This window comes from Lepeophtheirus salmonis, chromosome 14 (genome assembly GCF_016086655.4).
Source record: "Lepeophtheirus salmonis chromosome 14, UVic_Lsal_1.4, whole genome shotgun sequence".
Taxonomy (NCBI): Eukaryota; Metazoa; Arthropoda; class Copepoda; order Siphonostomatoida; family Caligidae; genus Lepeophtheirus; species Lepeophtheirus salmonis.
The window spans coordinates 4,615,239-4,637,623 of record NC_052144.2 but is presented as its reverse complement, the minus strand read 5'-3'; the positions used below and the strand labels follow the sequence as shown (position 1 = coordinate 4,637,623).

The window sequence follows — 22,385 nt, the reverse complement described above, 5'->3', positions numbered from 1 at the left end:
AGTCGTGGTTGCAAGATTATTAAAAAACTGGACGTAAATAGATTCAATCAAATCAACTGATGAATATTTTCAATGTGTAAATATGGATTGGGCTAACTCCTTTATAATAATATAAAGTATTCAAGTCAAGTTGCTTATTTTTCTCTTGTTCCGCATGGGAAAAGTTAAAAAAAAATCAAGTAGTTGTTTGCAACAAGGTGAACTAGATTCACGCAGATGCACCTTACAACGAACGACAATATAATTAATACTCCTTTTAAAACGCACTATAAGGCAATTTTATTTGCAAAAAAGGAAAAAAAAAAAAAGGCTACAAATCAGTTTGTAATTCGCCAATATTGCCTCATACTTCACAACTGTTTATTTAATAGTAGCTTCGGTGTAGTAGAGTTTCATTTTCGGGGATATTCAAATTTGGTCCGAATATTTGTGATTAGTATTTTTTTAAATACATTTTCTTGAAATTATTATATTTAACTTAGAATAGATTTTTCATGATGATTTCAATTCCTAGAGGAACTTCTCTATGAAGAGGGGCATTCCTTTTAAAAAAAGTACATTCTAATATTGTCTGAATATACAATGAAGTATTATAGTTAACTCTGAATTGACAATCCCAACGATAGTAGAAAAAATACAGGGTGTAAAAGCTATCAGGGCCCGGAAAATGATTTTTTTTCTAAAACTATTTTCTCTCAAACCAGTTATCAGATTTAAAAAGTAAAATATGATATTTTATTATTCCTTGTGTGGTTTTTATTTGTTTTAACGGACTTTAATTAATTTATGTGTGTAGATTGTTGATTGTATATTTACCTCCAATAATCATTTACTGGTGATATTGGTGTGAAATAAATAAATAAAAATAACAGACAAAAAAAAAAAAAATCTGAAACCTTGACTGATTATGATTTATTTTATTCAATAAAATTACCCTCATCTTCAATTAAAGCCTGTAAACGAGGCCGAAAGGGCAAACAGTCCTTCACCTATTGTTCCCTTGGCAAATCCTTGAACTCTTTTTTAATTGTACTAATAAGTTCGTATTTGACGTTGACGTAGGAGTTTCGGTTGGTTTGTTATTCGATCTCACCCACAAAAAAAAAAAAAAAATCCATCAGATTCAGATCCAGCGAGTTTTGAAGCCAAAATACGAGAAAGATGAAGTTGTAATAATTGTTTTGGAGCCGTTTGAAACTTTTTTTTTGAGGTGAGGCAGGGAGTTGAGTCCTATAGAGGCCTCAAAGTCCTCCCTAACCTTGAAAACGAATGTCTCACTGAGTCCCAGAGTTTGAGCAATTGTTATGTTGTCGCCCCGGCGCGGATTCCAAGGAGGGATCCGTGCCATTTACAACGAATTCGTCAATTGATTCCATTTTTTTTCCAAGTCGTTTCAAGAAACAATCTTTGCAAAACGACGTCATCATTGATTTATTTCGTCTCTCTTGGAGTTATTATTAACACACAATGTCTATAAGAATAATAAATACTTAACAGAATTCAGGCTAAATTAAGAATAGGGGTAAATTATTATCGTAGCCTATCCATCCTACTAAAAAATAAATAATAGTGGAAGTAAAACGTTCAGAGCGTTCTTCGCTTTATTTTGACAATAAAATTAACATAGTTAGGATTATCCAATTTAGATGGTTCCAAACAGTTTTCTGGCTAAATTTCAGTTCTTGGACAATGGAAAAAGTCCACACAAGCCGGTCAAAATCGACTATTTCCATTATTTTATCGACATGCTCGAAGTCCATATTACCAGAACGGAATCGTTGGAACCACCGTTTCGACAAAAGTGTAAATAAACTTTTTTTTAAATGTATGCTTAACCTTTGAGCATACTTTATAATTTTTGTGACGCGACATCTATATCGGGAGAAATAGCTGACTATAGATATCTAGCGGAAAACACTCAGAAATGTTAAATTGACTAAAAATACAATTTGAATTTGAATCAAATAGAAGTGCGTAATTATGACTACTCAATCGTTCATTACCTCTCCGCAAAGAAGCTATGGTTTTATTTCTGTTTGTTAGTTTTATCACCAGAATTACGGAAAAAGTTACTGATCGATTTTAATCTAACTTGGTAGGAAGATTATTTATGGTGACAGTAAGAGGCCATTAAATTTTGAGAGGTCACAAGGTAGCACAAAACGTCCAAAATACATAATTGACCATTACTTTGGAACATATTGAATTACAGAGCTCAAATTGGTGTCTTGTTGTAGGTTTAATAAATATGCTTCATATAGTAAAATCTAAGGTGAGTATTAAAGTTCAAAGAAAAAACTTGACGACATTTCATTTAGGAAAAATGACAATAGACGGAGGTTTGCGCTCTATTGACTGCTCCTTCTAGTTTTAAATATACTACTACCCAGGCATATGACTACTACCGGGCGTAATGATCACATAAATGTTATTTATCGTCTTTTCTTTAAAAAAATATTAATTTTTGAGATATAAAAAGAAGGTTATTAAACATAATCAAGAATAAATAAATAAAAATATCATCTCATGCCAGTTAATCTACCAAAAAAAATAGCTCTTCTTAGAATTTGGAGTGCCCCTCTATGGATAGAGGTCTGGTAACCTGATGGAAGATACTTGAGATTTTACTAAGTGTATTCAATTGTTAAACTAATGTTGGTACTGAAATGTAATATTTGTGATAATGATACGTTGTAAAAAGGCGGTTTTAAATGTAGGAAATTTTCAAGAGGGACAGAGGCAATTTTAAGTCTCGTGTTAAGGATCGACCCTAACATTATTCAAAGGAAGAAGAAAAAATCTAATTTAAAAAAAAGTATTTTCGTCTCATAACATTTTGTGGAAGGAAAAACCGTTGTTAATAAATGAGTAATTACGTCATTTTGTCAGCTGTTGAATAATTTTTTATTCAATAGTTGGGATATCATATACATAATTATTGAACGGCGTAAGCTATACATATTTTTAACAATAGTCGTAAATCCATTTCATGAAACATTTAAAAAAAATCATTTAATTGTTAAGACTTGTGTATATTTAATCAATGTGGCATTTGTTAATATCAGCTGTCTTTTATATGTTTTTTGGGGTAGAAATATGAATTACTATTGCACATAGGAAAACCTTCAACATTTTAACTAGGATTAGTGCAGTGAAAACATTATAATTATATTGAAATTCATTTATATTTATCTTTAAATCAATTTAGACAAAAGATAGGTGAGAATGCTCGCTTTAGAGAGAGATGTTTACCCACACACAACTCATTAAATTATGAACAAAAAAGAAGAAAGAGAACATGCATCAACTGTTTTTCCTTTTCTAATCGTTAAACTTAGTCTTTTCTTTACCCATATCCCTTCTATAAGTATAACTATTAATTATAGTACTACAAATACTCCACCTGACCCAGGAATTGTTTTTGAATTCCGTATGAACAACAATAATATATTGACAGGTGTTGTTTTAGTATTCATTGACAAAATGTATACATATTATCGAGTATCGAACATACGCAGATTGAGTTGAAAAGAATGATTTCTCCATTCCAATAAACCCATTAAACTAGAGCCACTCCATTGAAACATTTGAATCATGTGAATAATTTTTCACCTACCTAGAATTACATTCTGCCTTCTTAAGCATCAGAGTACATAAGATACCTACTCATACATACTTAAATATGGATGATGATATCTTAGTCAGAAACGTGTGTTTCTATTAAATACATAAACCATTAACACACGAATTTCCCCCTCCTCTTCTTTCAGAGCCAATCAAAGCGTAGGAGCCACTCCTCAACTCTTTTTTTTTTTTACGTTCCTACTAACATAGATCTAACGTCGTACATGCATACATTTGTGTATGCTAACATTGGTGCTGTGTTAGTTCCTATTTAGGACTGAAGAATACAGTACTGTCCAGTTCAGTCTTGGTCCGATCCAGTTCGGTCCTGTATATCATATAAAGATTATAAAGATGATGACGTCACTCAAGAGGGGCATCTGCAGGGCGTGGGCTTGAGGGGCTGTAGTACCTCCTCAAATTAAGGAATTTCTGGTTCTAAACAGATTTTTTTTTGGACTGGATGAAAAAATTTTAACCAAAAATAGGGGTAAAAATGTTTTTCCAACGAATTTAATTTTTTTGTGAATAGCTATGATTTTTTTGCCCAAAAATTTAATTCCTCGTAAATAGCTGTAGATTTTTGACTTTTTTTTCGAAAACATTTAATACTTGAAATTTGATTTTATAAGTTTTTCTCTCCAAACAATTTAATCTTTCACATTTCATTTTTGATTTTTTTTCTAACTATTCAATCTTGAAAAAAAAACTTGAAATTTCATTTATAAAAAAAAAAAAAAATTCAAAGTTTAATCTTTTAATTTTTTTTCTAAAAAATTTACTCTTTCAAATTTTTAAAAAATTTAATTTTTTGTGAATAGCTATGGATTTTTGAAAAAATCTTTCAAATTTTTTCTCAAATTTTAAATTTTTTGGGAATAGCTATCAATTTTTGATTTTTTTAATATTTCTTTTTAAATTTCCAAAAATATAACCCGGCGGACGCCCCTGCTCAACTTTACTTCTTATTTTAATCAGTTCTCGTACTGATTATCTTAAGGTTGGTCCTATAACTGGACCGGACTGGATAAATAAGGACGGGCACAACACTAATTCCCTCATTCCCGGATTATAATTATGACTTATTATTAAATAATATGATAATCATGATTGATTTTTCAAATTTGATCATTTCTTCTCCTTCCGCATTACCTCTACACGTACAATCTTAATGAAACTTTACTTAGAACAATTTGTTGGTACGAGTTATTACATATATATATATATATATTCCAAGATATAGTAACATCTTTTTTCTTTTTCTATTCAAGGCCTCAAGTTATAACGTTGGATATGATTGACCTTCAACAAAAATGACTTTCTATACCCGAGCTTCTCTTCTGATTGCTTGCCTGCCTTCCATAGTTATATGAATACCAATATAATGTACCTGCATGACCTTATAATTATAATCCTTCTAAATAATCTTTATAATCTTCGTTGCTATAGTTTTTTTTTATTGTTTTTATAATCAAATGAAATCTTTCATTTGTTTATTTCTCTTGATTTCTTCTATATCAGTGTTAAATCATTTTTCTCAATTCTTTAATTGATATCTTTTTTCCAACGGTTTAATAAATATATAAGTAAGTCAGTAAGGATGGGCAAGAGGGGTTGAAGCCCCCTCCCCCCCAAAAAAAAATGCTTTTTACTACATTTTTTTTCTCACTCATTCGAGCAATGTATACACCAAAGCAAATCATTTAAATTTAATTTTTTTTGAATAGCTTTGGATTTTTGAATTTTTTTTCGAAAAAATTTAATATAAAAAAAATTGTTCCAAAAATAATTACTTTTTTGGGAATAGCTATGGTTTTTTGAATTTTTTTTTCAAATATTTGATTTTTTTTCAAAAATTTTAATTTTTGAAATATATTTTTTTAATCTTTTATCCAATTTTTTTTTCCTTTTTGTGAATAGCTATTGAGTTTTGATTTTTTCCAAAAACTTGTAATAATTTTTTATTTCATTTTAATTTTTGAAATTTTTTGTTAACGGCTGTCGATTTAAAAAAAAAAAACAATTTTTGGAAATAGCTATGATTTTTTTTTTAATTGTTTTGTGAATAATTGTGAATTTTTGAAATTTTTAAAATTGAATATTGGAAATTCAATTTTTGAATTTTTTTCAGAACTGGAAAAAAAAAAAAAAAATGGAAACAGTTGTGAACTTTTAGAATTTTTTTTCCAGAAAGTAGGGATAAAGGAATACCCCAAAAAGGTCCGTCTCAACTATTTTGAAGACTTTTGCTAAAAAGAAAAATATATTTATACTTTAGAACAAAGAAAAAAATGGTTCATGAATCCTGGGTTTACTATCATAACATTTGACAACAAAAATGATCAAAGAATGCACATCCTTTTTTAAAGATCCTACTCTACAAGTATTGATATACCGTCCCACGCATTATATATATTTTTTTTAAATAAATCCCTCCACAGAAGCTTGTATACTTGAGACGAAATCCTAATAAGAACCTCAGTTGCTCCACCTAGATTTATTCTATTTGATTTTAAACACCGCTCTGGTGAGTGATTACGGTTAATAATGACGTCTTTCATCTTATTTTGTTTACTATATGAAAATGTCGCTGAAATGAACTACGCTGAAAAGAAGATCGTCCAAATAAATATATCCTCAAATGGATTTTGCTAAGATGACACTCGTTAAAATTAACGTTGCTCAAATGAACAGACACCATATATTGACTGACAGCCAGCATCCATATCCAGTTGTGTGTGCAAACTTGCAGGCTGCAGTCTGCTGATAGTTCCATCCGTTCATTTTCTAAGTAATGAAAATATATCTTGTACCACGGCCTCTGTTGCAGACTAGTAGAGAACTTCTAGTTTCAACAAAGGCATGAATTAAAAGGATCCATGTTTTAAAAAATAAGTGATTTTTCAATTAAAATTATGTTACCTTTTTTGAATATATGTTAGTTGATTTCAAAGTGGGTGCCGCATTCGCTCACACAGGACCAGACCCAACTAGAGTTTTCAGACTTCATATTAGGTCCAATATTTATAGGGCTGAATGGAATGGGAAATATATTTTTGAAAAGGTCATTTCAAAATCAAAAATATTTAAAGAATTTGATAGGATTATATCTATAGGGCATGAGCAAACTAAAACATATATATTATCTGCAAGGGCCTGTGACTTTCTGTAGCCTGGGCTAATATAAATATAGTTTACTTGAGGGCGCTGGTGTCTGTTCTATGTGATAGTGATCATTATCATTCAGGGAGTTACCTATTACCTTATTTATTAACTAACATAAGAAAACAACGCTAGTGTCCTATTGTTTATTTTTTCTCTAATTCGCAATATTCTTTTTAATATTATTGTTTGAATTTGGCATGAATAAACTAAATATATGTATTATCTGCCGGGTGATGTGACAGTATGCACGGCGTTACCTCCCTAACACAAAAATACCCTATATTAATATATTTTTTTGTTAGTTGTTATCTCGTCTCACTTGATACGTCATGGCTATTTCATAAATTATTCTTTTTGATAAATAAACAAAGTGATACGTCATTATATACTTATGCTCCGTTTCCAAAAGAACAGGAATAACATTTTTTGTTGATCCCTTGACATACACATAATACGGTACTAGGAAAACTGCAACTGGAAATTGCCATGGAAGAAAATTACCCGTATTCTGTTCAAACTTCATGATGACTAATAACACAATATAACTTCGCTTAATATTATTAATGACAAATATCTGAATATATTTGTTTGTTCCATCCTCCAAGGGATTAACTTCAAGTGGAGTAATTTCCTTGCATTTTTTTTAAATTCAATCCAATCTTCTAAGAAATAGATAGAGAGGATTGGAAGAAGGGAGGGAGGAATAAATATCTTAGGGCCTCCTAAAATATGGTTAAATACCATCCACCCTCGGATTGGTCCGGTGGTAGAGTAGGATTGTTAAAAACCAACGCCAATTCAACCAATACATTTAAGGAACCCATATAATACCAAAAAATAGTTGCAAGGTCTCGGGTTGCACTGGGTACTTGGTGGACTCCTGGATCCTTAAAAACCACCACCAAATCATCACATACACCCAAAGAACCCCCAAATACTAAAGGGTGGAGATTATTCAACTATATTCTAAGAGACCCTAAACTAATTTATAATGTGTTGTTACTCAATATGAAACTAGAACAAAATACGGGCCATTTTCCTAACTGACAATTTTCTCTAGGGTAGTTTTCTGTGCACGGTATAATACATAAAATATACATTTTATTATTTCTATGAAGAAATTTTGGTTATCATACACAAATAAAAATGTATGGCTACACTTTCAATACAAAATTACTAAGCAATATGGAAATACAGTATCGAATAAAATAATATGTAGGTTTTTAAAATTACAAAAATATGTATATATTTAATTTATTTTAAAAATTGTGAAGAATTAATATGAAAGTAATAGTCTGGAAGTACTTAATAGATAAATAGCAGTTGGTATGATTGACGTATTTGCCTAACTACTGGATGATTTGGAACCTTATTTCTGTTTCTTTTGAAGGAAAGGTTGCGTGAGCTAATAAAGGTAAATACGTATAAGTAGTTTAGGGACGCTACATAAAAAAATTCACAAGGCTATTTCTTTTTCATTTGTTTTTCTTGCGGCCATAATATAATTATGAATTGACAAATAATATTACCATTCTGAGAGTTGTATTATTTTGCTACTAGACAAATTAATTGCCTGTAAATAAACTAATATAAGTAAGAAAAAGAAGAAATTAGCAAAAGAACAATTGATGAGTACAAAGAATATTCAAAACTCTATGTGATCCCAAAATCATTTTAAAACCACTCCAAAAAGATATAACTGCATAGAGCACAAAACGAGTTTTAACTCTTTCATTTAGATTGTTTTTATATTTGTAAATCAATATTTGAAAAAGAAAAGTGTCAAGCCAAATTGTTTTCCATTTTTTTTAATACACAAATTTGAATATGTATATTTCCTGTCCTTCCATGTGTCTGTTATTTTATATGTATGTGCGTTAGGGTGGTTTGTTTTTCAACTTTTTTTCCAAATTTTGATTGCGGCTAGTTTAGAAAAGTTGTGATGTGGTAAGAAAATAAACTGTGTAAGTTTTCATTGCCTTTCCTTTTCATCTTTAGTTAGCACAACTTGGTCAAATTTTGAAAGGAGGCAAAAGTTATTTGATTCGTCAATCAAGATTAAAATACAGCATTAATCATTATTTTCCATAAATTGATTGTTTGTTATAGATTAGAATAATGTCAATCAAAATTATTGAGGTTTTTTTTTCTAAAGCTGCTCTACGAAGCAAAAAGAGAAAATAGCATAAGAAAATTTTATCGTTCCTTACTAAAAATGTAAAAAAAAGGAGGCGGGCTATACGTGGATCATCAAATTTTCCTAACTTTGTTCCATAGTACAATTTTAGAAAAAAAACAAAAAAAACTTTTGCAACACTTTATATAGGTTCAGAAAAAAGTCTATCAATTTTTTTTTATGCCGAATAACTAAAATTGTCTTGGTAGTATCTACATTCTGTGAATAAAGTACCAGGAAATTGTTAATTTAAATTGCCCACGCTGAAGGGATTTAATTAACATCTTTTTTTTTAGATCGACAGCACTACGATCAGTACCGTGAGCAAGTCTTTTGGGACATGCTTGATTATGCAAATTCCGACCCAACGTTCATGGAACCCATCATAACTGGTGATGAGACGTGGGTCGCCAGGTATGACACGCAAACAACCCAACAATCATTAGAATGGAAGGAAAAAAATTGTATTGTAAAATCGTTGAGTATAAGTAAGTAGACTTATCTTATTTAGCTGTTGCAAGCAAACTGTTCTCCTACTCAAACCTAGGAAATCCCTTCAGCGCGGGATATTTAAATTAACAATTCCCAGTACTTTTTTGATAGAATGTATATCCACTAAGTAAAGAGTTTTTGTCTTTTTTCATCATTTGATCGAGATGTGCGACCTACAAGGTTTCTGCACTAGCCGTTATCGAAATTTGAAAAAAGTTGAAAATCAAACCACTCTAACTTGTACCCAATATAATGAAAAGTACGCACTTACTTATAATTCATAAATCTTTGTAGCACATAATGTATAAGATACTCAAATTTCACATCCCAGGTTTTTTTCAGAGGGTCGTCTCCTCCATTTCTCCTTATCTTTACCCACTTGGAGATTCTTTATTTTCCCGTCGAACCTTACATATCATGTTGATGAAATATAGTCTCTAATACTATTTGGTTACTTTATTCAAATTACATTATATTAATAGGATTTATTGACAGACATTATTTTTTTTTTTTACATTATCTACAAAAAGTCATTTATTCGTTAAGTTTATAATAGAGCAAGGGTGTCCGCAAGATTATATTTGCCGAGCGGGGGGGGGGGGAGCATTTTTCTGGGATATTTTTTCCAAAAAATTTACTTATACTTAATCAGTGCAACTCAATCTAACTAATTAAAGAAACATTACAAAAAATAAATAAATAAAAGACCCCTGTGAAAGATTTTGTCTTCTTCATTTCAGATGAGAAAAAATTATGTCAAATATAGATGGATAACTCGAGGAATAGCAGATGATTGGCAAAAAGTCCTTATAACTTCCTTTGGATCAGGATCAACTATCAACAGCTGGATATAGTTCTTGGCGCTGTTAGTAGCAAAGGTAACATTATACCGTTCTTCATCTTCAAGTAGAGTCTGTAGGTAAACACCATGCACTACATCAGAGTTCTGTGCACCAAAGTACCTGCGTCATCATGAAATACTGACTTTAGATTTGGCTGGAAGACGGTTACACGAGCAAAAGAACACTCCATTTTCTTAATTCTGAGAACATGATGTATGTTCTACCGGTTTCTTGGCTCCTAACTTGCAGGAACCCTCTAGACAAGGCAATTTTGAACGGGTTTTCAAGATCCTTGAGAGCTGGTACAAGGAGGACATTCTAGAATTTACCTTGTAGGACGGTAAAGAAGGCAGTTGGAGTGGTAGAAAATTCACCACCGAGGAAAATATTAATATAATATCTTTATAAGTATTGTTTGAATGTTCATTTATATGAGCTTTGAAAGTCTCGTCTCTATTTAATGTGTAATGACCAAAGAGTAACATTACCACTCATCGGTTAAACAGCTGTTGATGAAAGTGTTGATTAATAAGTTATTATTAGACCCATTTTCCATCACCCTCACATGTGTGTGTGAATGTTGTCTGGACGAGAGCGTGGACAAAGAGTGATTGCTCAATTGCTCAAAAATGGCTCATTGTCACCTTTATCGTGAAACCCGCTCATTTATTGATAAATTCCTCATTTTTCTTGTCTGGTATGAAATAAATAAAGAAAATTTGTATTCTAGTTAGCTTATGCAACAGCTTTGATGTTATTTGTGGAGGGAAAATCCAATTGCAAAAACCCTCTTCCTATAAAAAAAAACTATATATATGATGCAATCAGGTGTATTATTACATTTTGGGATATGCAAGGAAGCAATGTATGGATGCTGAGGAATTTAACTTATATCTGTTAGTTGCAGTATTTTTAAAACTTCCAATACTGATCGAATCCAAAAATTAATAGAATAAAATCTTTCTAAATTTCTTGAGCTGCCAATATAATATAGGACAATTTATCAATAAATATTATTGTAAATATAAATAAACACTAATTAAGCAGGGGAAGATTTTTCTAGGATTTTCTACAAATGAATTGAAGACAATATTCGAATTGATATATAAGTGCAGAATACAAAACTTATCTCAATTTTTTTTTCTCAGTCATTTGAATTCTGAAATATTTAGAATATTTCAGAATTCAGATAACTGAGAGAAAAACTGAGATCAATTATGGATTCTATTCTCAAAGATAAATTGCTCAATTTGGGTATTTTAAGTGCTCGTTTTCAAAATTTTAGAGTTCTACTCTTTGCCTCATATTGGCAAAAAAAATCGCAACAAAATCGTTGGAGTTAAAATATAAGTAGTTGTATTCAATTTTGAGTCAACTCCGGGTAATTGAACCACAAAAAAAATGTATCTACCATCTCCTTCATTGGATTTATGGAAGACCAAAATAACGGAAAAGGTATTGTGAGTGCCGCCGTGAGGATTTTTCTCTAAATTACGGGATCGACTCGTCATTTGTAAATAATAATTTATACATTAAATGTCTGTGAGTGTTTGTCTTTCAATGACGCCCAACCCAATGGTATTTTTTTATGGCTCTAGAGATGGTTCGGGTAATAATTTTTTTGGTCATCAAGGCCATGGCGGCCTTTAAATAGCATTTTTTATCCTTTCAAATCTACAACCTCAGGGGCAGGGTGTATTTTGGATATTATAAGGGTTTTTGAGGCTCAGGGAAGCTGCGGGGGAAGAATTTAACCTCCCTCAGGCTCCAACAGTTTATATAGATAACCCGTGAACAGGGTGGTATTCTAGCATATTAGAAGGGGTTCTTGGTGCATATAAATGCTGCAGGGGTGCAGTTTAAACTACCCTGTGGCCCAGTGCGTGGAAACACGGCGGTAGTACACCTGTACAAGCTGAGAGTTGGGGTTTATTTTGGGATATAAAAAGGATTTCTTGATGTTAATATTGCGAGTTCGGCGTTTGACCCATAATAAAGTAACCACTTCCTCATAGCATGACAGAAGTGTTATGCATACATGTTAGTATACTCATAAAACCAACATGAGAATATTTATTAGAATTGACGGTCTTTATTTTTTGTTTTATATTAATCAGAAGAGTTCTTACTTGATTTTAATTTCTTAATGTCCTGCACAACGCCGGGCAGATTAACTCTAGTTACTCTTAAATTTAAGTATTTCTTTACATATTTTAAGAAGAAATAGTACATTGTAACCTAGTCTGATCCAATTCACATTTTTACATTTTATCATTATCTCTAATTGTGCGAAGGTTGTTTTTGTTTTTTTTTAGATCCTGCGGGTTATTATTTAGAATCTTGTAAGCTAATCCGTCGTGCAAAAAAAAAAAAAAAAATTAGAAAGTCTCCAGAAAAGACCAAAGCAATGGAACATGTAATTTTAAATTGCAAAGCTCTTATCACGGAGAAACTGACTCTGTTGAAACCTATAAAAGTTTGGGGCCAGGGGGGAATTAAGAGGGATTCTCATTCCTGCAGCTGCTAGCTATTAGTTATCTTATTTATTATTTTTCTTCAATTTTTATAAACTTGTTATTAGTTTATTTTTTTGTAAATTATAGTGTTTTGTTGTCCTTGTTAATAGTAAAGTAATTTTAAACTTAAATATATATATTTATATCTGTAAGATCCAACTTTTCTGGATAAATCAAGAGGGAAAAAGCTTAGATAGTAAATGATAAAGAAATTCTGATAGAGCTGAGGGTGTTATAATTGTGAAAAAGACTCCACTAAATGATAATTATATAACGATTGGGAGATAATGTTGTCTGAGTGTCATACAACTATTCCCGTCTCCCCTACGTACGGAAACCACTTTGATTCAAAATGGAATCGTCATAAAATGTATAGTTATGTATTGATGAACAAATGCGTTATTTGATATGTGTAACTTGTGTAAAAATGTATATACGATGTTTCAGCACACATATGAATATTTTTTCTCCGAGTATTTTTGCTGTGTTACAATACTAACGAGTAAAGAGTTGACAAAAAACAAAAATATTTGTGGATATTCAACTGAACCAGATGTTGTTGTAGACTCATCAGTATACATACATATAACTTACTTCAATGTAATATAAATTTATTATTCGTGGTGAGTACTATGTGTACATAGAAAGATAAAGGAAGCACGCTTTGCACAGAGGAAAACGTAAAAAGCCACAACTTTCCACAACAACAAGAATCTTTCTTCTTTAATTTCATAACTGATAACACATATCGTAGAATAATATATGTATTAAATTTGTTGTTGTACAGGTTGTGTTAAGACAGGGGTGTCCGCGGGGAGTGGGCTAAAGCAGCTGTAAACACCCCCCAAAAAAAAAAAAAAAAAAAATCTTATACTACGAAATTTAATCAATATTTTCTGTGAATAGCTCTGAATTTTTCAAATTTTTGACAAAAATGTAATAGTTTAAATTTTTTTAGAAAATTTTGTATTTGAAATATATTTTTTGAAATTTTTCTAAAAAAATTAATTTTTTGTAAAGAACTGTTGGCTTTTGAAATGATTTTCCCAAAAAATGTAATATTTAATATATATCTTTTGATGCTTTTAAGAATAAATTTGGATTTTATAATTTTTTTCTATCATATTTAATCTTTTTGTGAGTAGCTGTGGATAAAAAAAATGCAAAAGATTTAATTTTTTTTTTTTTCCAAAAAATTTTAATCTTTTAATTTATTTGAAAAAAAATCCAAGAGTCCCCCCCCCCAAGAAAATAAAATATATATATGTATATTTAAATAATCCTGCGGACGCCCCTGTAAGATAACCTCCTTTTTCCATAACGATGGTATAACAAGTTTTATTTTAGTTTCATAATAATATTACGCATTTAAAGTTTTGTTTTACACAGTTTTGAAATGTATGGCTTATTTTTTCCATTCTCTTTAAATAACTTTTCACTGAAATATATTGGAGGGATAGTTATTTTATAGAAAAAAATGCAACATGTCAAAGACATGAAATCTGATTCTATAATTGGGGATCATTAGTTTATAAGGTAATTAGTAGACTTTGGATTTTTGAGCGATTTTTTCGGCAAAAATGAGACAAAAAAAGACAAAAAAAATGAATACCGAAAATATCAAAATTGACCCATCTGTATTTAAAGAGAAATACAGTTTCATAAGGATAAATTAAAGTGATAAGTGTTGTTTTATATTTATCATAATTTACTGTTAAATTTTACTATATTATATCGACAAAGCAGGATTTAAGAAAGATTTCTTCCGTTAATTTTTGCCTTCGATCCGTATTAAAACTACTAAAAGGCCTTTGTATATTCACATTAGTAGTTGGAGCAAAATTAAAGTTTGCAGGGTGATCTTTAGGAGGCTTGTTCGATGGAAACATCTCATCACCAATGATATACGTCCAACTTTTGGAATAAATGGAAGATCTGTATTTCACAAATTGGCGCCAAAGTATTTATCCTTTGTTGCAAGATTCAAGGGGAATTATTCATTTGCCCCAAAATTTCTTTTTCTTCTAATTGGTTGGCTTCCTTACATGTCTAACCATATCCATGATTGCATCATATACATATTTTTACCTTCCAAAGAGAGCATAATGAAGGAGGATTTAAGCAGTATTTTTTGTTCTCAAAAAATATAATCAAATAATCATCAAAAGCTATTGTGTATCTAACTAGAATCAAAATTTCCTTTATTCATTTCATACCAATTTAGAAAAACGAGCAACTTTCACACACACACACACAAAAGTCCAAATGAGCAGTTTTTCCTACAAAAGGCCAAATTCAGAAATTTTTGTCGCTCACAAATTCATAGTCTAGTTATTAGTTATTGGAGATTATGCAAAACTCTGAAAAAATGTGTTTATTTTTGTTTTTGAATAAATTAAGGTCCAACCAGAATGTGACTAGAGCTAGGGTGCAAAACCTCCCCCTTAAATCAAATTGAGCTATTTATCTTAATTTGTTCTAAAGTGATGTTCCATAATCCATGTTTTACATTTTGTTTTACCTTGATCAATCAAAATTTAATGGCTTATTACTGTGACCATATATAATTTTCTTACCAAGTTTCATTCAAATCAATCCGTAAATTTTGCCTGAATCCTAATGACTAACAAACAAACAAAAAACAACAGGGGCATCTAAGCTCCTTGGCAGAGGTAATTACTTGATTTAGACAAACCAAACCAGTGTAATTTTTGCATGCTACTGGATCTGATAGCACCAATTATAGGTCTCCAGCATCATTATCCGTGAAGTGTAAAGGATTTTACAAATTTCAAATTATGAAAATGAATTGAAAAATCGTTTTTGTAAATTTAACACGGAAATATTTAACTGATTTTTATAAATTGCACCAAAAATAATTCAGGAGCTAAACTGCCATTAGTTTAATATGATAAATAATTATGACAAACCATTTTTCGGCAATCCCACGTTCCTCACAACTACAATGGATGACAGCCACCAGGGGCATCCGCAGGATTATATATGTATATATTTTTGGATAAATTAAATTTGAAAAAAAAAAATGTAAAACATTAAATTTTTTGATAAAAATTTAAAAAATCCAGTGCTTTTCACAAAAAATTTCAATATATAATTTTTTGCTCTGCACCTTCTGTATAATGTAACTTCGAACTATCAAATTCACGTTGTATAAGATATACTAACAAGGGATGGAGGAGCACAAATGAACATATACATTAGTCGTCATAACAAATATAACTATGTGTACTAAATAAATCATAGATTTTTTTTCGAACTGAGGATATTTCGAGAAAAAAAATCCAGAATTCGGATCTATAAAAAGGGCGATAATGTTTTGTAACAAATAATCCAACTTTAATGACTGAAAAATACTGGAAAAATAACTATATAAATAGAAAAGATTGTATAATCTAATATTAGACATCTCTTTAATCATTGATTACTCAACATGTTCAGTAATCTATGCTTTAGTATATATACTGACTATTTACAATGATAATTATATATATACAGGCGTGACTTTATTCTATTTTTACAACTTATATTTACAAAAACATAAATTTATATAATCTATTCCGATTCCCTCTTTCAGAAGGAAGTTTCTTAGAATTTCACAGTCATTGATGTTCAATATCCCATCCTATGCATTGGACTTTATGAGTTTGAAATTGAGAGTGAAATACTAAATATAGTTATTACTATATTAATAAATGGTATTCCAACTTTAAATCTCAAATAGTGAAGATCTATTCAATCCTTTACTCGTAAAACAAATTTTAATGTCAATTCCTTTGTTAATGTTTCATTCCTTCAATTAATTAATTTGTTAAATAAATGTAAATACATATTTAAAGACAACAGAAACAGTTCTAAAACACTCATATAATTATCTAATTTGGTTAATTGCAGTAGGTATGCCTGTTGCCAACTCTATCGAAAAGCTAATGCTTGTTCGTCAGTCCATAAGTCCTATCCAATATGAATAATCCATCATGTTTAATGATATTATAATTGATAACGGAGAATTAAGTGATAATTATTTCTTCCAATCAAACCACTGTCGTGTTTATTTAATTTTCTCTTATCTTAATATATATTATACGGGGTTTGGCGAAAAAATATTTACATTTATTTTTTGCTACATAAATCAAGGTTTTTGTTAATCCAGTAAAATTGTTCCTGTCAAAAACTACGAAGGCAAAAAAACTAGATCTTTCTATGTGTCTTAGAGGCCGAGAAAATGCCATCTGAACGGGACAAATACATTTCGGTCGGCACACTTTTGGACGTTGGCAAGAAACCAACGGAGATTGCAAAGCATTTGGGGATCTCCAGGCCAACCATCTATGTCGTTATAAAGTCGGAGACGGTAGACAGAAAGCTTGGGTCGGGTAGTAGAATGAAATTGAGTCAAGGAAGCTACCCAGGCCAACCCTTCGAAGTCAATACGGAAGCACACCAAGGACTTTGGTGCTTCGGACCGGAGCTTCTATAGGACGATCAAAAGGGCTGTGGAGAAAAGCCTAGTGAGGGTGGAGAGGCTACTTTTGACATCAGGAATGAAAAAATCCCTTCTCCGTTGCAAGACTCTTTTCAATGAGTGTTTTGAGTTTTTTTGAACTCTTTTTTTGACACTTTTGCCCCCCCCCCTACACCAGGGGTTCCCAAAGTGGGGGTCGCGAGACACAGATGCAGGGTCGCGAAATGCATTCCAAAAAACAAATACAATTTTTTTTTTTTTTATTAAAAAAAAGAATTCTAATTTTTTTTTTTGTATAACATATACATATGAGTTGATATTAGAGTTAAACCATGCAATTGTAGCCGAGCGTTTAGTTGTTGTATTGAATAAGGCCTCAGCCTAAAGAAGACACAGGAGACATAGCAGCCGTTTAGTACAGCACATCCTTCCGGTAAAACCCCTCTTCAAAATAAGAGTCACTAAATAAAATAGCTTACACATTTCCCATCAGTTTTTTTCTTTTTTCTCCCCTTTTTTTCCTCCACAAAAAGAACATTTCCTTTTTTTATCTTATGACACAGGTTAACGACAGTTACATTTACAGCAGCACCAGTCACACGGTAGCTGGCCAAAACTCTTTTGGAAAGCAGCTGAAAATTATTGACAGTCACAATGAAACGTTGGTTAATACCAACCAAATCGAGGAGGCCACAGGAACAGGACAGGCTAGCGGAGAAGGAGAGGCTACCTGAGCTTGAGAAGCTAGCGGAGAAGGAGAGGCCAGCGGAGCTTGAGATGCCAGCGGAGCTTGAGATGCCAGCGGAGGTAGAGATGCAAGCGGAGCAGGAGAGGTCAGCGGAGGTAGGGAGCAGACAAGCATCCCCGTCCTCAAGTGCGTCGATCTTCGGCAGAGGTGGAGACTTCCGTGGCAATATACATCACCAGTCTGAGCAGCACACCAAGGATCGAAAATATCGAGAGGAATTTATCCAGTATGGATTTACATGTGTCATTATCAACGAACGACAACGTCCCCAATGTGTGATATGCACTGAGGTACTTGCACATGAGAGCCTCAAGCCGGCAAAAATGCTCCGACACTTGAAAACCAAGCATCCCTCACTCGCTGCTAAACCATCCGATTTTTTCCGCAGAAAGGAGCGAGAGGTAAGAGACCAAAAGCAAGTCCTTCCCAGCCAAACAAGAATTCCAGCCAAAGCTCAAAGGGCCTCATATGAGGTGGCATATTTAATTGCACAGGCTAAAAAGCCACACACAATTGGCGAAACCTTAATTAAACCTGCTGCTATAGCTATGAGTCGGGCCATGCATGGGGATAAATTAGCCCGTGAGCTGGAATCGGTGCCGCTGTCAAACGGGACTATTGCCCAGCGCATCACAGACATGGCCCAGGACATAATGTGCCAGCTGGTGGACAGAATAAAAGGAGGGAAATATGCTTTACAACTAGATGAATCGACAGATATATCCAACTCTGCCCAGCTGCTTGTTTTTGTCAGATACAGCTTTGACGGAAAACTAAATGAGGACATGCTGTTTTGCTCGCCGCTGGAGGGAACGTGCACAGGTGAGGACATTTTTGAAAAGCTTGACAGCAAACTAAAAGAAGAGGGACTATTTTGGGAAAATTGCATCAGTGTGTGTACGGACGGGGCTGGAGCGATGCTGGGGAAAAAGAAAGGACTGAAAGCGAGAGTATTACAAGTGGCGCCGCACATAAATTTCACACACTGCATGATTCACAGGGAATCGCTTGCCAGCAAAACGCTTGAACCAGACCTTAAACATGTTCTCGACACTGCGGTTAAAATGGTAAACTACATAAAAACACGTCCACTCAATGTTAGACTGTTTGCCTCTCTGTGTAACGAACTGGGATCAGAGCATGAGGGCCTGCTGTTCCATACCGAAGTCCGATGGCTCTCGCGGGGAAATGTGCTCAGCCGCCTGTATAAACTGCGGGACGAGGTGCGCCTTTTTCTGATGGAGCATGGATCCCAGCTCGCCGACCACCTCAATGACCCTGCATGGATAACAAGGCTGGCGTATTTGTCTTGCATATTTGAAAAATTAAATGGACTTAATCTGGCACTGCAAGGTGAAAACACTAACATCTTGTCAATGAATGACAAAATCTGCGCATTCAAGAGGAAACTCGAGCGCTGGTCAGGGCAAGTGAGTGAAATGGGGAGTCTCGATATGTTTTCTGAGCTGGACGAATTCATCGAGGAAAATGCACTGAGTGTCAAAACTGTGCAGAAGTTCATCTCAGCGCACCTTCAGTCTCTCCTGGAACACTTCAACAAGTATTTTCCGGAGGAAACTGCTCCAGAGAAATATGACTGGATAAGATCACCATTCACCGTTACGAGGGCTTATCATCTCACATCCGACCTGGAGGACGCATTGGTTGAACTGTCAAGTGACAGAACCTTACAGGCAGCATTTAACACCAAGACGCTGGCGGAGTTTTGGATTTCGGTCGAGAGGGAATACCCACAGCTATCCAAGGCCGCTATGCATCTCCTGATTCCATTTGGCTCTACTTACTTGTGCGAAAAAACGTTCTCAGCACTGACCTACATAAAAAATAAATACAGATCGCGGCTAAACGTGGAGGAGGATCTACGAGTGGCCGTCTCTAAAATAAAGCCCAAATGGACTTGCTCTGCTCCAAGAATATTGCCCACCCATCTCATTAGGTGTGTTTAAGAAATGTAAATAATAGGCTAAAATAAGTATCCCTAATAAGTAAAGTTTTTGCACATGCAGCAATAAGGTGTCTGTTGCACGTTATAAGCGCACAGATCCTGTGTTTTTCTCAGACAAGACTTACCTGCGCACTTGTTTATAATTGTATGTTCACTCAGCCCTGCTGTTTAAAGTTTCCCTGTATTCTGGTTGTATTTTATTTCTCAAATTACTATAAAATAATTTCATCTCTGTAAGGCTGTTGTTATTTTGTGTTGTATTAATGCCCGTTTTGCATAGGCCAGGGGTAAGCAACCTTTACTATCGAAAGAGCCGTTTTGCCCCCTCTTCCCCCAAATCAAATTTGTCTGGAGCCGCAAATCATATTTGATAACACAGCTTATAAAGTTTTATATATAGTTATACTATATATATTAAAACTATAGTTTGTTGCAATTATTAAAGTATAGAACGACAACTGTTGAAATTTTTTAGCTATTTTTACCTGTGACAACAAATGAAAATACCAAACTCGTCTGAAGAGGAGAAAAAAATACACCTGCAAGTATAGGCCTATTTTGAAATAAATTGCTACCCATATATGTGTGTATATGTATGAAATGTATAAAATAAGAAGCACTCTATTTTGAAATAAATAATATTATATAGCTGCAGCCTAATAGCTTAAAAAGATATATTTTAGTTGACGAAATATTAAAACTAAACGTGAGAGCAGGTCGGACTGGAGGCGGACACAGAAACTCGGTACAAACCACCAGTAGCTTCTGCTCTGTTCAAGAAGCTGCGGCGCTGATCTCTGAGCAGCTGTGACCAGAGAGACTCTGTGTTTTCACTGTTTCAACTGTTAAGAAGCAGTCAGTCACTGATCGGCTGCTTCACGTGAACGAGCTCTGATCTCACTGTGTGCGTCTCTCTGGTCGAGTGAGCGGGGCCCCGTGGCCTGTGTGTGCGCGCGCTGTCTGGGAGAACAGACACGCACAAGCACGCACGCATAGTGCATGTGCACGTGGCTGTGCGCAACATTATAATCCACCTCCAGTGTTGTTGGGGGTCGCCAGTCTCTGGCACCGTTATTTTGGGGGTCGCAGGCTGAAAAGTTTGGGAACCCCTGCCCTACACCACTGATGTTAACCCCCTGAACTACACTTTTAGGGTGCATTTTGAGTCCAATGCCTGCAACGTCCGTCACTCAAATGTCAACTACCTCAAGGACATTGTCAACCAGTGAGGGTACGCCATGTCTGTGGGCTACATTTGCAATGAGTTCAAGACCTGTCGTTGCCGCCTAGAAGCCATGATTGCTGCCAAGGGCTATATCGGTAATTAGGGTAATCAAGACATCCCATTTGTTATTTTAATTTTATTGAAATACCCTATTACTACTGTTTGCTGAAATACATCTTGATAAAGTTCTAGATTGAAGATGTAAAGATTTTTTCGCCGCACCCGGTATTGGTATTATGTATCTATTATACTAGTTTTAAAAAAATTGCCATTTTTTCTTCTGCCATTTTTTTTTTAACAGCTTCACTTACATACATATGTATACGAGGGTGGTTTGAAAAGTTTCCGACATAACAAAGATACAAGACATTTTTTTTTTAACTTTTTATTTTTCAAGATAGTCTCCTTGTAACTCTATACACTTCTCCCAGTGATCCTCCCATCTCTGTAAACCCTCCGAATAGTACTTGGGATTTTCTTTACAAAATAATTGTTCACGAAGTTGATGATTACCTCTTCATTTGACGAAAATCTATATTCAGCTTGTCAAGTAATAAAGCGTAGTATGCTGTTGTAATTGTTTTTCCCTCGTTGAAGATATTCGATTAAAATAACTCCATGACTAGACCAAAAAACAGTTACCATCCCTTTCTCACCAAAAAAATAGTTTTTGTCTATTTTCACAAAAACAATCACATCAACTCACTCAAACGACTATTAAACAACAACTGCGCTTCCAAAATGGCAGAAACTCCAATGAGTAATTGTCAACAGATGGTAGATAGATGAGACTATCTTTTATTTACGAGTAATGTCATCTTCACATTGAGTTTGGAAACTTTTCAGACCACCGTCCTATCTCACGGCGTTACTTCTTAAACACAGAAACACCCCTTTTTATTCTGTTATCTGCTGTCGATTCCCTCGTCTCACATATACCGGCAAGGTTGATAATTTTGTTAAGAAAACAAAAGCGTGCGAGGAGAAGGGAAGAAATACTTATGGCATCATTGATTAAATTATATACATCTTCTTCTATCAAGAATGTTATCATTCCGCCTTTATTATTCAATATTAATATAATATCAGATGCTGATAGTCGATAGAGAACTCACTAAAATGCCTAAAATAACGTCGCCTTCTATCCG

The 22,385-nt window shown here is 33.3% G+C and overlaps 1 protein-coding gene and 1 long non-coding RNA gene across 2 annotated transcripts; both read left to right on the top strand.

Annotated features, from left to right (window-relative positions):
* The first annotated feature begins 3,245 nt into the window (after positions 1-3,245).
* Positions 3,246-5,062, top strand: LOC121129537 (uncharacterized). The gene is made up of 2 exons (XR_005868441.2): positions 3,246-4,823; positions 4,896-5,062. It is a non-coding gene; the product is annotated as an uncharacterized lncRNA (long non-coding RNA).
* A 12,890-nt stretch (positions 5,063-17,952) lies between these two features.
* Positions 17,953-20,013, top strand: LOC121129508 (protein FAM200A-like). Its single transcript, XM_040725231.1, has one exon. It carries the CDS (start codon positions 17,953-17,955, stop codon positions 20,011-20,013), a length of 2,061 nt encoding a protein of 686 aa, XP_040581165.1.
* Positions 20,014-22,385: the final 2,372 nt, after the last annotated feature.